Genomic DNA, 13,367 nt, shown 5'->3' with positions numbered 1-13,367 from the left:
AAGCTGCATGCCCATACATACCACACATGCCATTGCAGACAAAAAGGAAGTGGAAAAAATATACAGTGGGCCACACTGTTCACACTTGATTAATGGAAGGTCAGTTCAAAGATAAGTCCTTTTTCCAGCAGTGAAAGCACATTTTGAGGAGAGCTCATTGTATATTTTATTTATATAACACCGGTTTGCGGATATGTCAAGCTGTACATGACTGAGCTGAGCATGTGATTTTTGTTTTGTTTTTAAACTTGTTTTGTTTTCTGGAAAGGTGGCAACAGCTTCCTCGGAGGGGAATGGTAAGTTAGAACACATTTAGCCCAAGAAATGTCAGTTCCTTGACCAAGATTATAAACAAAAGGGTTGTGATGCAGGGAATGTGAGGGTGCCTCATTGTTTAAAGCCACTCCACCGTGTGAGTGTGATTTCAGCGTATTGAGAAGGACAGGGACATGCTGAGAAGACGTCTTTATGCTCCTCAAGGGTATGCAGAATGACGGGTGAGCTTGCTTCTTCCTCCTCAGTGACCCCCAGTTGGTCACTCACCTGTCTCTCTCATCCCCCCCCACTTTTTTCATCTGTATTCCCTTTGTTCTTGCACTTGTACAGTTCAAGTGCTCTTTGTCCCTCTGCCCCCTTCTCTCTCCCACTTCCTGTTCTCCCTTTCTTTTTCTCCAGCCTTTCCCCCGCCACCCAGCCCCCACCCCGCCTCCCCCCTCACTTCCTGTCTCCCTGCCCCCTCCATTCACTCCTCTGTCCTTCTCTCTCCTCTTACCAGCCTCCCTCCTCCTCTCTCCTCTCTCCCTCTCTCTCTCTCACACACACACACACTTTCTCATTTTCAGACTGGCTTCTGGAAATTCATCTTTCTCTCTATTATCCAATGTAGAGTTGACTGGTCTCTACCTCTGTTACCCTCTCCCTGGGAATGAGCGCTTCAGATCGCACACCTCTGCCCTAGTTCCGAAGCCTCCCTCCACTCCTCCAACTCCCTTTCCCTTAAGAGTCTCTGTTTTTTCCTTAATTTCACACACAAATCAGCTATTTGATCATAAACTATTAGTGATTAAGTGTGCAGAAATGAAGTGATTTTGAAGGTATAGGAATTTCTAGGTTTGTTTGTAAAATGAAAAATTTCAGCTAACATTTAAAAATAAATTAAAATTAAAAAAAAATAAAATATATAGAGAGAGCATGCATGAGAGAGAGAATTTCAAGTATTAGGGAAATGCACTGAGTTAACTAATCTTAGCAATTTGTGAGGAAAAGAATAAAATTAGAACTTATAGCATGTAGGAGCCTTTTACCTAAGGTATATTTGAAGGTCACAGCACAAGAAGGGAGATGCCCCATCCTTTGGGTCTGAGGTGATCCTGAACCACTTTGGATATTCCTAGAGTATGGTTTTTAGCAAACATTTATTTAGGGGAAGCACATACATGGCCCCTCAGCTCAGTTCTCCTCACTCTTTTTGTAACCACAGATCTGGTGGTGATAATGCGGTGGGTGGAAGGAAGAAAGAAAATCAGGGTCTTTGGTTATGTGACAGATTGTCTGCAGCCCACCCAGGTGACAGGACGGAGTGGGGAGGAGAGAAGGCATGAAATCTAAAGAGTCACTTGGGTGGCCAGATCTGAAGACCATCTAGGTCTGTGTGTCACACACTCTGGAATGCTGGTCTCTGAGATGATGTACTGCTTGGTCTGGGTGTAAGTCCTTTCGATCCAATTAACCTCCATCCTAACCTCCCGCCCCCTCTTCATGCCATGGTCAACTGGCTTCCAGAGTGGTTGGTTTTCTGTCGTGTTGGCTGAGGAATGGGGGTGGAAGAGCTGTGACTAACATGCTTATGCTTTGGACCCCTGCTTTCACTGACTGACTTCTCCTTGTTTCTTTTCTCTTATCTTTCCACACAGGCCATGCAAGTAAAGGTACAGGTCAAATGCATGACGTGTCTTTTCTGTCCTAGCATTAGAGGTGCCAGACTCTGGCCACCCTCTGCACTGTGATCACCATGGGGGTGGTCCAGAATGGATTTTCCCACTTGGAGGTCCCCCAGGCCTGCTCCAGGGAAGACAACTGCCTGTCAAAGAGTGAATGTAGGCCTACCCACCCTTGGAATGGGGAAGCCGGGGAAGCCAGCCAAGCCTCGCCCTATCCGAGGTCTCCTTGCCATCTCTGCTCCCTTCCCAGCTGCCCACTCCGCAGCCAGCACACTGACAGAGATAGGGATGCTGAGCAGGGCACCGAAAGCCCAGGAGCCTCACTCCTCTTACCTACTGTTAGTGGTCCCAGCCCTTCCACTCTATACATGAATGGCTCTTGTGCAGGCCTCCAAAGAGTCAGAGAGTTTTCCAAGGACTAAAGTCAAGGATTTGAAATAGCCATGTTTGCATAAAATGTGCACCCAGTGGAATAAACCCTGGGACAGTTTTCTAGTATCCTACACAGGTTATTGCTTGGAAGTATTTCTCTTTCTCTCCATTAACATATGTCTGCTGCCACCATCCCAAGACCTTTGCACCAGGTCTGTAGCAGAGACAGGGAGATGTGCAGGAACCAGGTCATGTGCGGCTCTTGGTAAAGAAAAATGGAGCCATGGCCAGGCAGATGTCGGTCTGGATGTTGGCCTGGACTCATAACTGCTGTGTGTCCTTGGAAAAACATCACTTAACTCCCCTGAGCATCATGTTCCCCTTTATATAACTGACTTCTTGTTATCTCAGCATTGTTGGGAAGATTAAAAATGCTTTATCTAAATACCAGGCACATTGGAGCCACATCATATATGCAGCGTTTATAGTTAGAACAACATGAGATTGGGCAAAGAAAATAGCGAGCAAGAAATTATTTAAATTGTATATCAAGTCCACAATTTTGCATATTAATTGTATATGCATGTTACTATTTACCTCTTAGGTAATGTCCATGTACCTATACTTCATTATATATTTATACACGTAACACACACACATATATATAACTGGGTTCTATTCTTTATGGACAATTTGAGGTATTTTCAAGGGTAATTTAGACTTAAAAGTTTTGCCTTAGGCACAACCTGTAGAATTTTATACCTGATACTAGAACATCTAAGGAACCCAGCAAGCTCTCAGTGAAGGTAGGAATTTCTGTAGGAATCAGCTTTCCAGCTGTGTGTCTAGAATACAAGACACTTTGTATCTTGCCTCAACCCCACCCTCTTCCACTGCTGGCTCCCACTGCTGTCCTGGATCTGACCTGTTGTTCTCCAGCACCAGACCCAAGTAGAGTTGGCTGGCAGTATGTGGTCAGACTGGGTTTTAAAGGCCAGGGATTTCACTGTGATTTCTGCGGTGTAACCACTTGAAGGCTTAGCCACCACAAGCTGGATAAAAGAAGCCACCTCAGTTTTGAGAGTATCCATTAATAATACTCCTCCATCACACTTTGGAAAGCAAACAGGTCGGCACTACGGCAGTGTGATTCTGACCCTACTTGGTCTTCTCTCAGAAAACCAATCCTCCAGAAAGCAAATTCTACTCCAGCCGGGGGGGCCCCAGGTCCTACATGCCATTTTCAAAGGAGGGGTTTGGCCTCTCAGCAGCTCCCAGAGTGCGGAGTGTTTGTGTCATTGGAAACCACTGTGCGATCACCAGGATGCTGCAAACACTCACAGGCACCTCATAAAGCAAAAGCTCTAATAAGCCCCAGTTCTCCCCCATCATGGACCCTGACTTCAATCTCTGCCTCTGGCCTCCCAGCCCTTCCTCACTTCCAGCAGGAGCCCACTCAGCTGGGGCAGAGTCCAGCAAGTGAGGTACCACGTGGGCAGGGCAAGCCCACCCATATCCACCTTCTGTTGTGGGTGCGGAGGGCCCTCAGTTGGTTGCCTGGGGTTGCCACAGCCCAGTGCATTGGCCTCTTCCTGCAAACCTCCCACTTCACTGGATAAAGGCCCCCAGAAAGGGTCCAGAAAGTGTAACCAAAGGAGGGCAGACTCTCCCAGACTTGGGGCGGTTCCTCTTCATCTGTCTGCACTGTTCCTCCTAACTTTGCCCCAACCAGATCCCAGAGCAGCCCTACCAACCTGCACGGTCTCGTTTTCCTGCGGACCGTAGGATGCCTGTGCCCCAAAATGCTCGCTCCAGCCCTGGCCAGGAGCTAGTATTCTAGGGTAGATGCTGTCTCACTTGTTTACTGCTGCCCACCATCAGGATTCTCAGTTCTTTTCTGCCGTCATTTTGTCAGTTAGCAAATCACTCTTTTTGTAAGAACACCACTTGTTCATTCCATCCAGATGCAAGCGAGCAGAGACCGTGGGTGTTGGTGCTGTGTGTCTGGTCACGTGGTTCCGTGAGCATGCGCACAAGGAGAAGGCTTAGCATCAGGGCTGGCCTTGAATGGCCCCTTTGGTTGGCTTTGTGTATCACAATCCTTTACTGTCCTCTGAAATGTAGAAAGGCCCGACCTATACAAGGGAGGACCTATACAGGAGGCAGGCTGCCTCCGAGGTGAGGCAGTGCCTTTCAGAGTCATTGAGCTCCTCTGTTTGTTTCAACCTCATCTCCTAGTCGGGAGGACAGGACCAGGAGCGGAAGAAGACAAAGCGGAGGGGAGACTTTTATTCCATCCAGACCTCCCTGATCGTGGCTGCGCTCAAGAAAATGCTGCCCATTGGTCTGAATATGTGCACCCCAGGCGATCAGGAGCTGATCTCCCTCGCGAAATCACGGTACAGCTATGTAAGTCACCCATCTGCTTTGGTGGAGCATTTAATACAGGTGGTGGTGATCTGTGCTCAGCCCTCCGTCCCTGGGGATCAATGAACAGAAGCCAAGGTGCATGGAAACAGCACACCATCATCTTTACAGCTGGCTTGGGAGTCAGCACTTGCTCTTTCGGATAAGACTCTGTCGGTTCTCTTATTCTGTTCTTGTAGTAAAGATCCCAGCAAAACTCTTAGTACATCCCTGCACCCCACTTTACGTTTCCATAGTAACCTATAGGAATAAAATTTCACATCTCTTTCCACAGAAGGACACAGATGAAGAGGTGAAGGAACATCTGCGGAATAACTTGCACTTGCAGGAAAAGGTGATGTAGCAGGAAAACAACTCACACAGAGAACTCACACAGGCTTCTTTCTGGCTGCAGGGGGCCCCAGGCCCACTTAGTTTACTCATATTTTTCTTAATGTGTTCTAAAAACAGTCTCAGAGTACTTGTGCTTAATTGGTAGAACTCTCTGCCTTTAATTTTTCATTTTTTGGTCCCCGATTTTTGTTTTTTTCTTTGCCAATTGCAAGGAGGTCCAGTAAAACATGTCTCCCCACCTCCCACTGTGTGAACATCAGAGCATGGCAGGGGGTTAGATTAGGTCTCAGAATTTACTGACTGTGAGGTGTGTTAGAGTGTAACAGAAACCTAGGGGAAGTTTTAGCACTTTCAGCTTTAGACATTTGTGAATAAAGTGACTCTGTGTCTGAGTTTGTATAACCCCCACCCCAAAATCCAACAAAATCAATACCAATTTTTATTTTAAGGCTATTTAAAATTTTTGCAGGCCTGCAAATTTGAACAGCTTTTCCCTCAAATATATTATGTTATGCCCTAAGATAGAAGACTAAAATGATACCAATAGCCTCTCCTTTCTACCCCAACTATACAGGAATGGTGGGTAAAGTATAGTATAAAAAAGGCGGTAAAAAGAAATTCTAAGTGCCAGAAAAAAGAAGTCATTCTAAATCTTAGTAATGAAGAGAAGATGATGCAGTGAAGAAAACTCATAGAGCTTTCCCGACCAGATACATATCATAGGGGATGAGGGTTTTAGTAATCTGGAAGAGGAGTTGTGGACCAAATTTCCCAGGTTTGGCATAAATTTAGAGCAAATCTGGATCACACCAAACTGGAAAATTCTTAAAGAGATGGGAATACGAGACCACCTTAACTGTCTCCTAAGAAACCTATATGCAAGTCAAGAAGCAACACTTAGAACCTTCCATAGAACAACTGATTGGTTCAGAATTGGGAAAGAGTACGTAAAGGCTGTGTGTTTTCACCCTGCTTGTATAACTTATATGCAGAGTACATCATGTGAAAAGCCAGGCTGGTTAAATCACAAGCTGGAATCAAGATTGCCAGGAGAAATATCAACAACCTCAGATATACAGATGATACCTCTCTAATGGCAGAAAGTGAAGAGGAATAAAAGAGCCTCTTGATGAAGGTGAAAGAGGAGAGTGGAAAAGCTGGTTTAAAACTCACCATTCAATAAACTAAGGTCATGGCAACAAGTCCCATCACTTCATGGCAAATAGAAGGGGAAGAAGTGGAAGCAGTGACAGATTTTAATTTCTTGGGCTCCAAAATTACTGTGGATGGTGACTGCAGCCATGAAAATAAAAGGAAGGAAGGAAAGCTATGACAAACCTAGACATCATATTAAGAAGCAAAGACATCACTTTGCCAGTGGAGATCCATATAGTCAAAGCTACAGTTTTTCCACTAGTCACGTACAGATGTGAGAATTGGACCATAAAGAAGCCTGAGCACCAAAGAATTGATGTTTTCAAATTGTGGTGCTGAAGACGACTCTTAAGACTCCTTGGACTACAAGGAGGTCAAACCAGTCAGTCCTAAAGGAGATCAACCCTGAATGTTTAATGGAAGGATTGATGCTGAAGCTGAAGCTCCAATACTTTGGCCAAATGATGCAAAGAGCTGATTCATTGGAAAAGACCTTGATGGTCGGAAAGATTGAGGCCAAGAGAAGGGAGCGACAGAGGATAAGATGTTAGGAAAACATTACCGACTCAGTGGACATGAGTTTGAGCAGACTCCTAGAGAAAGTGAGGGACAAGGAAGCCTGGAGTGCTGCAGCCCATGGGGTCCCAAAGAGTCCGACATGACTTAGCGACTGAACAACAACAACAGAGCAAGAAACTTAGATAAAATGAGCCCTGAACCAGTGACACCCATGAATCTTCTGTAAAAACAGCCATGAAACCACTTAGAGATTCTACCTGCTAGAATATGGGCCATTCAACAAAACTCCTGAATACAAGTTCATATTTTTAAAAAACATACAGTGTGAATAGAAATCCATAACCATTAGAGAGACAGAATTTTCAACAAAAGGAAGAATTCAAGCCTAAGGAACTATAGAAAGGAATTTTTTAAGTATTATAGAAATATTTAAAGAGATAAAGGCAGCCATATAAGCTATAAATCAAAACTTGGACATTATTTTGTAAAGAAAAGAGAGGGGAGGTAGAATTGAAAAGACCTCACAGTGATATACAAAGTTAAAAATAATCATTGAAATTAAAAATTCCATCTGTATATGGTATGGAGATTCGTTAAAAAACTAGGAGTAAAAATGCCATATATAGGTTAAAAAATGTAGTGGATAACAGCTCAAAAGAGAACTTATGAGTTGAACGGTTGATTTAAGGAAATCAGTGCAGCACAGAAAGAAAAGGATAGAAAATGTGACAGAAGGGTTGAGACATATAGGCTATAATGAGAAGTTCCTATGAAGCATCTATATTGTTCCAGAAAAATATGATAGAGAAAATGAGAGAGGAATTTATAGAAAAGACTCTTGAATACTATGGAACCATGCTAGGAGACAAAGGCCTTTTTATGTAAGAGGTATAAGAGATTGCTCATCTTATGTATGTGCTTTAATCTGCAGTCTGATGATCCAGCTGTGAAGTGGCAACTGAACCTATACAAGGATGTTTTAAAGAGTGAAGAACCTTCCAACCCAGAAAAGACAGTGGAGCGTGTGCAGAGAATTTCAGCAGCTGTCTTCCACCTAGAGCAGGTAAGTAGCATCTACCCTGTGGCTTGAGGAAGCAAGACCGCCTTGCAGAATACAAAATTTCTCTCAACACTCAGCTTTTAGTTTCGAACGCCCTGTAAGCACCCTTGTAGGAAAGCAAGAAGTAAGGATCATACTGGGTCATCCCAAAGTGTCATCTTGGTGCCTTATGGTAGCAAGACTCCCTAATGTTTTACCTCCCAGTGTTTTACAAAGATTTGCCATTAGTTCAAATAACCTATCCAAGTTCCTTGCTCATTTGTAAAGCTACTATTAAGCCATAAGTCACCAAAAGCAGTTGGGAGAAAAAGAAAACCTAAGACTTCTACAAACTGAATCATTTAGTGCTGAGTACCTTTGGCTGGCCACAGTTAAGAAATCAAAGTTCTTCCAGGGTTGAGACGTCTAGGCTGTAGATGACTATTGGTATTTTCTGCCACCCAGATCAGCTTAGTGTATACCTAGCCATGTGATTTCTTCTTAGGTGGAACAGCCTTTGAGGTCCAAGAAGGCGGTCTGGCACAAACTGCTATCAAAGCAGCGGAAACGGGCAGTGGTGGCCTGTTTCAGGATGGCCCCTCTCTACAACTTGCCCAGGCAAGTATTCTGTCTTTATCTCCTGGCATGTGAGTCAGAGATGAGAATTAAGGTATCTTCCTATAGCTGTGCTCTCTTCTGGCTCTGACACTCATGATCCCAGGGGTAGAGATTGGAGTCCTTCACCTGCGGAGCCATTGCAGTCTGCATATAGTATAATGGCCTACAAAGGTAAGTATAAAAACTGAAAACAGATGAGATTTCCTAGTGCCCCCAAGCCTGCCTCACTTCACCTTTTTGCACTGTAAAGTCAGCCTTGTAAGCATATGGAAGCTCTCTAGTTTTACCTAGGTAGGATTCTTTGTGCAGCTGTAAAGGCATTCTAGAAAAAGGAGACTTTTCTAAAAGACTTTACCCCAAATTCCATCCATAGATCAAGCAATATTTCCATGTTCAAGCACTTGATTGACACCAAAATTATGTTTCCTCGGCAAGTACAGAAATGTAACCCAAGAATCCTTCAGCATAATGCACTTGCCTTCAAGATGAAACTAGGCAACTGTTTAGAGATGCCCCAAGAGGTCAGTCATGAACATAAGGCATTTATCTGGATGTTTAGTCTATACTCTGAAGTAAAAAATATGCAAAGGCTTTTCGGGAATGTGTGTGAACGTGTGCTGCTCCAATGAAGGGCAGAGTATCGGTGTAGACTGAGCCATTGTTGACCACTGAGGCCAACGCAGTGACGTTGGTGGCGTGCCAGCATTCCCATCCTCAGACTAATTGCACAGCCAGTAAATTTTGGCCTCTGATCAATAAACAAAGCTGGTAGTTGAAGAGCCACTGCTTGATCAACTTCCAGTCAATCGGAATATCCTCACCTGGTCAGGAAAAAGAAACTGACTTGGCCAAGTAAATTCTGTATCATGTGTAAATACATGTGTTTCTTTGGAATTTCAGATGAAAGACTATTCTATGGTTGACATTTTGCTTTCATCAAATTGTGTATGTTGGCTATCGTTTGCCCAGAGTGTCCCGTATCCCCGTCCTGAGCCAACTGGCCAACTGAGCTCTCTGAATTAGGGTCTTTGAAGACGGTGGAGAATCATGGCCTCTGAGACACACACCTGCTCCTACAGTCTCTTGAGAAAGTAGACTAGTGTCTCTGGAAAGGTTGAGGCATCAAAAATCAAATAGAATTCATTAATTTAAGAAAACTGAAAAATTAAGTCAGGCAGTAATGGGCATGAAGGTTGCTGAAGTCTTGGCAGACAAATGAAATTTATAGCCCAGTAGAAGAAGCGAAACTGCCTCAGATTTTTGTCTGTTTTCTAAAAGTGGTAAAACATCAGAAGGCATTCGCTTCGCCTTCTGGTAGAGAGCCATACCTGATGTGCTTTAACACAACCTCCAGAGGGCTTAGCTTTAAGCTCATATCTCCCGGGCCAGCTCGACAGCAATTACATCTCTCAAAAACAAGCATTTTTTTTCTAAATCCACTGAAAATGATAGTACCATCCTTTAGTATTTTGGTTGCTCCTTCAAGAACTCTGCCACTGAATGGATAATAGTATGTCCAAGAATCCACTGTCTCCTTGATGAAACATGGCCACCCCCACCCCTAACCCAGCTTTTTTTAAAAACAAAACAAAACAAACTTCATTTTGCATTGGAGTATTGCTGATTAACAGTGTTGTAGTTTCAGGTGGACAGCGAAGGGATTCAGCCATACATATACATATATCCATTCCCCTCCAAACTCCCCTCCCCTCCAGGATGCCACATAACATTGAGCAGAGTTCCCTGTACTTTACAATGGTTCTTGTTAGTTATCCATTTTTAATGTAGCAGTGTGTAATATAGCTGTTTTAGAGAGGCTGCCCTGTATTTCTGCCTAGAAGTTATACATAGGAGGATTATATCCCTAGGAGGATTATACATAGGTTTCATAATAACAACAATAACAATGAACAAGAGGCTAGTGGTCAGTACCATGCTTTTTCTCCATCTTATGAGAATCTATACTGCATGGAGTCTTCCAAACTAAAGGGCTGAAGAGATTTATTTTTATCATGTGGAAACTTTCTCTGCTGTGAGTTTTTAAAAGAAAACCTGTATGCTTTTCCCCAGACACAAAATTAACAATTTCTTCCTGAGCACCTTTCAACGGGTTTGGCTGGAAAAGGTTAATGAAAAAACTCAGTATGACAGGCTTATACTCATTTTAATGGTAATGTAACCTGTGGAGAGACCCGCTCATTCTCTGCACACTTCTCCTTTCTTGACCATGATTTAACATGACCATGAAAACACAAATTTGTACAATTTTTTTAAAAAAACACCTCTGATTGGTCAGATTTTGAAGAAAGATGGTAAGGGCTATATTCTACCAGAAATTATGACCAAGACTTGATGAGTCTGGTCTTGACCTTCCTTTTCTCTATGGTCCTCCTCACATTTCGGTAACCACTTACCTGCTCTTCAGTGGTTAATATTCCCAGAAGTCAGTCGTGTCCTGTAGAGAGGGAGTGGCTTATGCCAGTTTATTCAGTGTTCCCAGATGCCAGGGCCAGCTCTGGAACCTGTGAAGCATGCAGAAGTTTTGCTGATGAGTACAACACGCCCAAGCTTTATTTCCTGGGTACAGACTGGAGCCCTTGCAGCTGTGGTTCCTCAGAGGCCCTGAAAGAAGGACACTCTGCTGCTTTGAGTGTATCTGAGACTACACTGCTCACCATCAGCATAATTTAGATTGGGTTACCTGGACAGGTGATCAGTCAAAAGGAATCACCAAATTGCCATATTCACAGATAACCCAGGGCTGTTCCTTGAACTAATGGATTCTCATTAGAGGGGAGACGTGATAAAGACCCAGTGAGACCACTGCAGGATTAATGTGACCTCAGGTCTTGAACTAACCATAGTTAGTTCATTCAGAAGGCTGTCTCTAAATATTCAGGATCTGCCATGTTAGCGGGTTCTGGTTTCTTTGAAATACATGCTTACAGTGTACTCCTGGCTACCCTGACCAATCAGAAGATAAGAATTGTACAAAACTGCTTACTAACCGTTAACCGCCCAGACTAAAACAAGGTGTCCCGTGGACCCCTCTTGACCTCATTCTCACCCCTTCCGCTCAGGCACCGCTCTATTAACCTCTTCCTCCATGGCTATCAGAGATTTTGGATAGAAACAGAGGAGTATTCCTTTGAAGAGAAACTAGTACAGGATTTGGCTGTAAGTACTGACTCAACTGGGAGCAGATATGGGTGCGAATGAGTTTGATTTTTGTATTCATGTGTGTGCATTATAACTTTGAAAGATTCATAAAGAATCGGGTGTATAAATTTGAAAGGAACTAACTGTATAAATTATCAGAGGAAGCCCCGCTAATAATAGTCCTACGAACCAGAGGATGAATTTCACTTGGAGGTGCTGGTCCTGTGATCATCCTCCTCCTTATTATTAACAACTAATATTTCTTGGGATGCACAGCCGTGCCTTGGAAAGTTCGTGCCAAGTTAAGTTTTGAACACCCTTGGTTGCAGGAGGCCAACCCGCCCTAGCCAAGGCCCTGCTTTTCTGGTGGGTAGCTCCCCTTTGGGGAAGGCACATCTAAATGCCCTTCCTGCATCTCACATTTCTGTGTTTGGCCTTTCTGAAGATTTGCTATGCCCCGTCTCTCACAGCCTTCATGTGCTTAAACTACTTGAAACCACACACAAGGGGTAAAGCTTACTGCAGCAGTATCACTGAGCTTCATCCTGGTTAAGAAAGAAAATAACATCCTTTGGCCAAGCCCTAGTTCTTTTCCTCTTTCTCCTTATTTCTTCCATCTGTCTTTTTCTGTAATCTCTACTCCCTCCATTAGTCTTACCCTGTGTATCTCATGTTTACACTTTCCATGTGACTTTATCTGTATTTCCCCATTTCCCTGGTGGCTCAGAAGGTAAAACGTCTGTCTGCAATGTGGGAGACCCGGGTTCGATCCCTGGGTCAGAAAGATCCCCTGGAGAAGGAAATGGCAACCCACTCCAGTACTCTTGCCTGGAAAATTCCATGGACGGAGGAGCCTGGAAAGCTACAGTCCATGGGGTCACAGAGTCGGACACAACTGAGCGACTTCACTTTCACTTTTCTTTCCATCTCCCTCTGTTTCTTTTCCTCTTCCTGTCTTTTGTCCTTTAATCCTTTCTTGCTCATTCTCTTTCCCTTTCTCTTTATGCCCATCAATCTTTCCATACATTCCTGTCAGTGAGAAAGACGCTTGATTTTCCCAGTTTCTTGATTAGTGTGAAGTTGACAATGAGCATCATTTCAACCTTCCCCTTCTTCTGAACCATTCACACAACCTATGTAGTTCTCACCAGTTTACTGAGTATGGTCCACCCTGCTGGTTCTACCACTGCTGGGAAATCAACTTATTCATCTGGCATCAGCTGCTATTTCTGTAAAGAGAGACAGAAAAAAGACTTGCTCCGAGGAGAAACTGCAAGGCTCGCAGCTCCAGGATAGCATCTCTCAGGAACAGCCAGATTTTCAGGATAAAGGCTGAGGTCAGGAAAGAGAAACATTTCACTGGGTTCAGTCTAGGATAGTTGTAGACGCCCAGATGGCCCCAGTGCTTTGTAACTCTTGCCCCACCCCCCATTCCCAGCCCAGCTCAGCAAGAGAAATGTCAGGTGTAGGTGGAGAGATACAGCCTCTTCGGTGCTCTCCAGGGCTTCCCTCCTGAATGCGGGTGCCCAGAGCTTGCATGAGAGTTCTGCTGACTGGAGTCTGGAGCGCCTCCCCTGCAGTCAAGCTTTTGCTTTTCCTTCCATTTTGTTTTAACCCAAAATTGCAATGTTTATTTAATTGGCTGAAAAATATATTTATATATAAATATCATTCCCAGACCTTGCATCCTTAGGGCTTCTGTCCTGAAATAAACGTTATGACGTCGTGGTTCTCTTTGTGCTTTGAGTTGATGCGCTCTGTGCCTGGTGCTTCACCTTTGTTCGCGTGCGGTGGTATGCCACGTG

General features: G+C 44.0%; 1 protein-coding gene across 8 annotated transcripts in view; it reads left to right on the top strand.

Moving 5' to 3' along the window:
• The window catches only part of RYR3 (ryanodine receptor 3), a 547,151-nt gene that overhangs the window by 492,224 nt on the left and 41,560 nt on the right, over positions 1–13,367 (top strand). For 7 of the 8 annotated variants that reach the window (XM_043471383.1, XM_043471384.1, XM_043471379.1 and 4 more), the window contains exons 70-74: positions 4,551–4,721; positions 5,014–5,073; positions 7,678–7,809; positions 8,291–8,403; positions 11,484–11,580. In XM_043471383.1, the coding sequence (XP_043327318.1) occupies positions 4,551–4,721; positions 5,014–5,073; positions 7,678–7,809; positions 8,291–8,403; positions 11,484–11,580 (573 nt within the window). Of the gene's footprint in view, positions 1–4,550; positions 4,722–5,013; positions 5,074–7,677; positions 7,810–8,290; positions 8,404–10,473; positions 10,574–11,483; positions 11,581–13,367 lie in introns of all 8 variants that reach the window. The other variant, XM_043471377.1, reaches the window with a different exon arrangement.

This window comes from Cervus canadensis, chromosome 6 (genome assembly GCF_019320065.1).
Source record: "Cervus canadensis isolate Bull #8, Minnesota chromosome 6, ASM1932006v1, whole genome shotgun sequence".
NCBI lineage: Eukaryota > Metazoa > Chordata > Mammalia > Artiodactyla > Cervidae > Cervus > Cervus canadensis.
The sequence above is the reverse complement of the archived record's forward strand: the minus strand, read 5'-3'. Positions and strand labels throughout refer to the sequence as shown.